Source organism: Gopherus flavomarginatus, chromosome 10 (assembly GCF_025201925.1).
Source record: "Gopherus flavomarginatus isolate rGopFla2 chromosome 10, rGopFla2.mat.asm, whole genome shotgun sequence".
NCBI lineage: Eukaryota > Metazoa > Chordata > Testudines > Testudinidae > Gopherus > Gopherus flavomarginatus.
The window spans coordinates 49,667,639-49,673,638 of NC_066626.1; the positions used below are offsets into that span (position 1 = coordinate 49,667,639).

Below are 6,000 nucleotides of genomic sequence, written 5' to 3' on the forward strand. Positions count from 1 at the left end.
ATATTTAACTTACTAGCATTTTTTCTTTTTTCTTTTCTTTTCTTTTTTTTGTTTTGTTTTGTTTTGTTTTTAGGGAACAAATCCCCTGTACAGAGGCTCAACAACTACATTTAAAAATGTAACTTACAAGCACCAAGAAAAGCAAAAAGTGGACATTACTGCAGATTTCTATTAGCACTTCAGACACTGGAAAATTAGTTTTACTGACAAGAAATATAAAAGCACTATTTTGTTTCTATTTCTTTATAACTGGTTACATGGATGTTTATTAGCACATCTTAGTGATATAATTCAGCTAGAGCAAATATATTTTGTGTGTATTGAAGGTACTGTAGATAATTTTTAGTCATACAGCAGTTAAGAGGAACATTACAAAGAAATACACTTAACAGTCAGACCCACAAATTAGTCTTAAAGAAGAAAGCACTGAAGATTTCTGTGGAATTTGCTCCACAAATAGAATAAAAATTCACCATCAATAAGCACATTTTGATGAGTCTAACTTGTATTTGCTATTTATGGTGAATTTGACTTTACGTTGTTCATGCTACAATGCCACACATATGGTGCATGCCCAAACACAATCAGTCTACCCTGTTGGCTTGCATAAAATAAAAGATAGGAATTTATGAATGACGAGACTAATGCAAGCAGGGCTAGAGGATCCTGATGCCAAACTATGGGCCTGGACAGTGATTTAATCAGAAACAACTGAATATATAGCCTAGCTTACATGGATCCAAAGCTTACAAAAATATCTCCTCAACCTCTTTGCCTTTCCCTCTTTCTTTGCCTGTCCCCTTCCCTGCCCGTGACTCTTCTCCCTTTGGTGTTCTACTCTTTTCTTTAAGGACCCATCCTAAGGCACTGCCAAAGGTGAATCCTGTTTAAACACAGCCAGATCATTTCCTCCTCTTTCCTCTGAGTTCTAGTGGAGAGGTTCTTGCACAAAATAGAAATGTTTGTCATAGTTCAGAAAACTCAACAGAGCAGCTTTAAACCTGAAGATGACCCTGAGGGTTCTGAAAAATCTACCTCCTGTGCAGAGATCCCACACAAGGCCTATACACCACTTAATCCTAAGTAGGCTTCAAGATACGCTTAGGAGCTGCACAGGCTATTGTGCAAGCCCTTTGCATAGAAGAGAATTTAATACATAAGGCACATTTGTAATTATCATACCTATAATAGCATTGTTCTGTGGATACCATACACACAAATGATGAGATTCTTAGGTGTCCATAGCAGCAGCGTATTCTAACCTGCAAGTCCATTTATTCTAGTACAAAAGAATATATTTGGCCTTTTGGGGCAGTTTTTCAAAATAAGCTGTTAATGATTACTAATTCCACTTGGTATTCCTGGCAGTGACTTTAATAAGGACCTTAAAAAGTCAGTTTTTAACTAGAGTTGCTAACTACTTGCCATAGACCCTTAGTCAAAAATGCTAATGGCATGCACAGTACTGAAAAAAAATAGCTGATGTGATAACATGTTAATGACACTATCAAGATTTTTTTTAGAGTGAAAAAAATACTGTATTGAGCTAGGTATTAGTTTCTTCTGAAATGTTTTAACCTTCTGGAATCCACGGTAAAGAGATTCAGAGTGCAGACTATTTTTACGACAGACACATATGCCATCTGAAAATATTTTTTAAAAACTGTGATAACCTATTGACAAGCTAACAAAAATTATATTTTTCTCTTCATTAAACCAAAATTTTGATCTAAAAATCCTTTTAGGTGACCATTTTGAAATAAATATTTATTCCAACAGCATGTGCAACTTCAAGCTTTTATGTCCATACATTGCAAATACAAGATGTGGTGTGAATTGATTTATCATGTAGCTCTGACTCAAACCTGTTTTTCTGGGCCTGATCCAAAGTCTACTGCAGTCGATTGGTAACGATGGATGAGCCTTTAATAAAAACAGATGTCCATTGTTCTGCGATCGTCACCTCTCTCTATTTGAATGGCAGAATATCTTTTAAACAGCTTGAAATCAGTTCAAGTTGTTCTACCTCAGTAACCAGACTTCAGACTAAATTCCAACACATCAGAATGATGTATATATTGCTCTGAAACTTACAGCACATATATTTTATTTTATTTGTTAAAATCTCAGCTCTTTCTCCAAAATAGTTACAATGGAACCTTGGCTATTAGTTAATGGAAGTTCTATTTGTTTGTTCAGATAGAAGCTGATTAACACTATTCATTAATGGACTGGGACCTATGATATATATTTGTGTTCAAAGAAACTTTTAAAACATCTTTAGAAATAAGATGAGACAATATAACAGCATGTGAAATAATTGCAGTGTGAAAGGCTTACTGTAAATCTAATCACTGGAATAAGTTAATGAGGCATCTGTACTTTTCATTATTCTTTCACAACTCATAGTGGAAGCTACGCATATGCAGAGGGCCCAGATCTGCAGTCCTTCCATTCACTTAACTCATACTGAAGTCAGTGAAAGTTACATATAGCATGAAATCATGCTTCCTTAACCACATGAATAGTTCCACTGAGCAAAATCATGGCTCCATTGAAGTCACTGGGAGTTTTGCCATTGACTTCAATGGAGCCAGGATTTTACTCACTGACTTCAATAGGATTATTACACAAGTAAGGATAGCAGAATTTGGACCATGGAAAGAATGTAAAGGTAAAATAGATCTTACTTCTGTGTTTGGTTTTAAAGTAAAAGTATAAAATCAGAATCATTTTTAAAAGATTAAAAAGCATCTTCCGTTTGGTAGCTCTAAAGTAACCAAATGCCTATTGTTTTATTAAACACTTTTTAAGTTATATTTCAGAATGGCTGACTCAATGGATCAGTAATAGCGTCTTTCATCTTTAGGTCACCAGTTTATAAATAGAACAGCTCTGTAGTGTTTGAATGTTGTTACCCTCTGAACACTGTTCAGTGTCTCCTAATGCACAGACTGAACTACAGAACTCATTCATCCCCTGGCAGGGAGCCCTGTCAGGCCAGAGGCACGTTGGCAAGGCAGTGTGGTGAAGAAGGCTGCTTGTGCTGTACTAGTTCTGTGCATAGAGGTTTTCAAGGCTCTCAGTCGGGCACTTTTTGCCAGAATGAAAATCAATCAGCTACTTTTTATAGTAAGAATTCATCAGAACAGAGAAAATACCCAGTCTCACGGATTATTTACTGTTATAATTAATGGGCCCCATTGTGCAAGTCACTATATGAGAGTCCCTGCCCTGAAGAGCTTACATTCTATAGGAGACGTCTCAAATACAGATCATGCTGAAAGCTATTTTTAATTAAAATATGTGCTGCAAGCTTCCCAGAGGTCATATAGCATATTGTAAGATGTTGATCATAGACCAGTGGCATTTTCCCCAACTCCAGGAGTGGAGTTTATCCTTTTAGTTGGATGGTAATATTTGTTATCTTGTAGATACTTTTAGCAAAATTTTACAACCCTTTTTCCCTTTTTCAAACTCTTGAGTGTCCGTGTGGTGGGGAAGGAGGGGAGGCAGTGAAGAAGATGGAAAAGTCTTTTTTTTTTGCTGTTGTCATGGGTGATGTTTTGACCTAAGGCTGGACCTGGAGAAAGGGCAAAACATTATTAATAGAGGTACTTCTGTTCACTGAAGAGTTAAACTAAGTAAATAAAAGAATGTTCATAACATTTTTTTTGTATTTGTGTATCTGACATACATTAAAAATGTAATTTAAGTAATTTGTCTTGCATGGATAATTTTCATTTTGATTTACAAAAATGTATATATGCACTGTGTGTCCAGATTGCATTTCCTGTGTATGGCTTTTTCAATTTCAGGAAACAATATAATACAGAAAATAGGTAATGAATCCAGGAGTCGAATGTCAGGGCAGTACTCTTTGTGTACTGTATATAGTAATGCAGAGGGCCAAATCCTGCCTCTTTCTCTCTGGCTATGGAGTGCCCTCACTCACCTAACTCAGACCAGTTCTCTCAGAGGAGAAAAGGAGGGCAGGATTTGGAGATACAGAGGGTCCACACTTCCTACAGGCTATGGAGCTGTATTCCACTATATGTCACTGACTCCCAGCCTGCAGAATAAATCAGGAGAGGGCCAATGGATCCACAAGTATATAGATCCAGTCAACCTTTTTCCACTACAAAAGGGAGAATGGTAAGGGAGCCCAATGGCAATCTGGGCTGCTGTAGTCTTGAGATTGTAGTTGCAGTTGTGGTAGGCTCTCTGGCTTCAAGTGAGAGGATTCCTGCCCTCCAACACCCTGAGGAAATATCCAGTGTACAGCCAGGCTACTTGGACTGTAAGCTAGTTACAGGAATTGGGCTATGAGTTTTACCTGCTAAAAATCCGTGATATTCATCATATGTTCCTAGAGGCAAATATCACATTGACACCAATGAGAATTGAGATAGGACTAGAGATACAGTTATCGGACAGCAAACGTGAAAAATAGGGACAGGGTGGGGAGTAATAGGAGCCTATACAAGAAAAAGACTCAAAATTTGGGACTATCCCTAAAAATCAGGACATCTGGTCACCCTAACTAGAGACCAAGCATCAAGGAACTGAAGTATCTAGAAGTATCCACAAACTGGGAGGAGATGTGCAGAAACAGCACTGTCCACTTCTCCCTGAAGTCTCTCACAGACTTACAACTCCCTGGTTTCAGGCGGAATGGTGGGACAGCGTGGGTGGATGAAGCTGGGGGGAGTAGCTGTTCTACAAAGCATCCTCCTCCTCAAAACCCATAGAGATTTATCTCATAAGATAACACCAACCCTTATCTTACATAGAAACACCTTCTGTGATGAGAAACCTGCTGTTGGAGTGTTTGGAGTCAGCCACACAATGTGATCCAAAAAGTGGAGTCCTAGGTGAATTTTTTTCCTTAATGCTGCACAGCTCTGCATGTTTGCCCTGAGTTCGGAGTATAAAGCCACACTTCCTGTATGTCGGTCAAGCCTTTTGAACCTGAACTTCCCAGCTCATTTTAAAGTAGGTGGAAGAGGAACATTGTCCAAGTGGAATGATCACACAGAAGCTACATGAGTAAAACCTGAAGGAACCCATTTGTTCCTCCATTCCTCTGCAGGGTATGAGTAATTCCCACTGAATTCTCCTTCCGTAAGGAGGGAATTATTTCATCTTGAGTAAATACTGCAAAATTGTATCTTTTTTGTTGTTGTTATTTTTTGGTTCAAGTATATTTACAGTAAATTATTTTTTCTCTAAATCTTGTACGTGTCATCCTGTCCTTATCTGTTGCTTCATGACATTTGATTATTCCTTGCAACTCCCTCATGCTTCCAAAATTTGTTCTGCTGAAATTTATTGTTTGTATTTAACATCTTTGTTTGCCCTATAGTTTATGATGTTGCTTTCTTTATGAGGTGTAATATGAATAGATGGTCTCCTGTTTGTGATCTATTTATTTTTCAAGAGGCTCTTAAGTAAATGAATAAGCTTTATACTCAACCTATTTTTCCAAAATATGATGTGATTATGTCTGAAAGGGTTATATAGAGTGATTCCTAAAGTGCACAACATGCTTACAGCTAAGGGTTTTCCATTAATCATTATAATAACTGTTTTACTTCTCCTTGAAGCTATAAGGCAAAGTTCATATTTTCTATTTTATCTGTAGAGTACTTCTGCTTTTTCTGTTCCAATGAAAATTCATATATATTGTTGTCTTGTTTGTTAATATCCTGCTATGAGGAAGAGAGCTTTGTTCTATATCCTTGATAGAACTATATTGCCAGTTAATCATATTTCCCCAGTTCAAAATGAGAAAATGTCCTCTCATATTTCACAGTGGGATGTGAAAGTTGAAATTGATTTGATTCTATAGCATGTACCTATGGTGCATAATTTATAGCAGATTCAGCCTACACCAACTCTCTATAAATCTTTATTTTCTTGATTCCAAGAAAGGTCCATACTTTGAAACTTTTCTTCTCTCTTTTCATTGTGGTTCATATTGGCAAAGATTGAGAGATT

At 37.0% G+C, this 6,000-nt stretch overlaps 1 protein-coding gene across 2 annotated transcripts in view; it reads left to right on the forward strand.

The window, feature by feature from the left end:
• ITGB6 (integrin subunit beta 6) overlaps window positions 1-5,232 on the forward strand; it is a 48,351-nt gene extending 43,119 nt beyond the window's left edge. Inside the window, exon 16 of one of the 2 annotated variants that reach the window (XM_050969223.1) lies at window positions 4,794-5,232. In XM_050969223.1, the coding sequence (XP_050825180.1) occupies window positions 4,794-4,808 (15 nt within the window). In that variant the 3' untranslated portion in view covers window positions 4,809-5,232. Of the gene's footprint in view, window positions 1-73; window positions 3,669-4,793 lie in introns of those variants that run through there. The other variant, XM_050969222.1, reaches the window with a different exon arrangement.
• The last annotated feature ends 768 nt before the right edge of the window (window positions 5,233-6,000 follow it).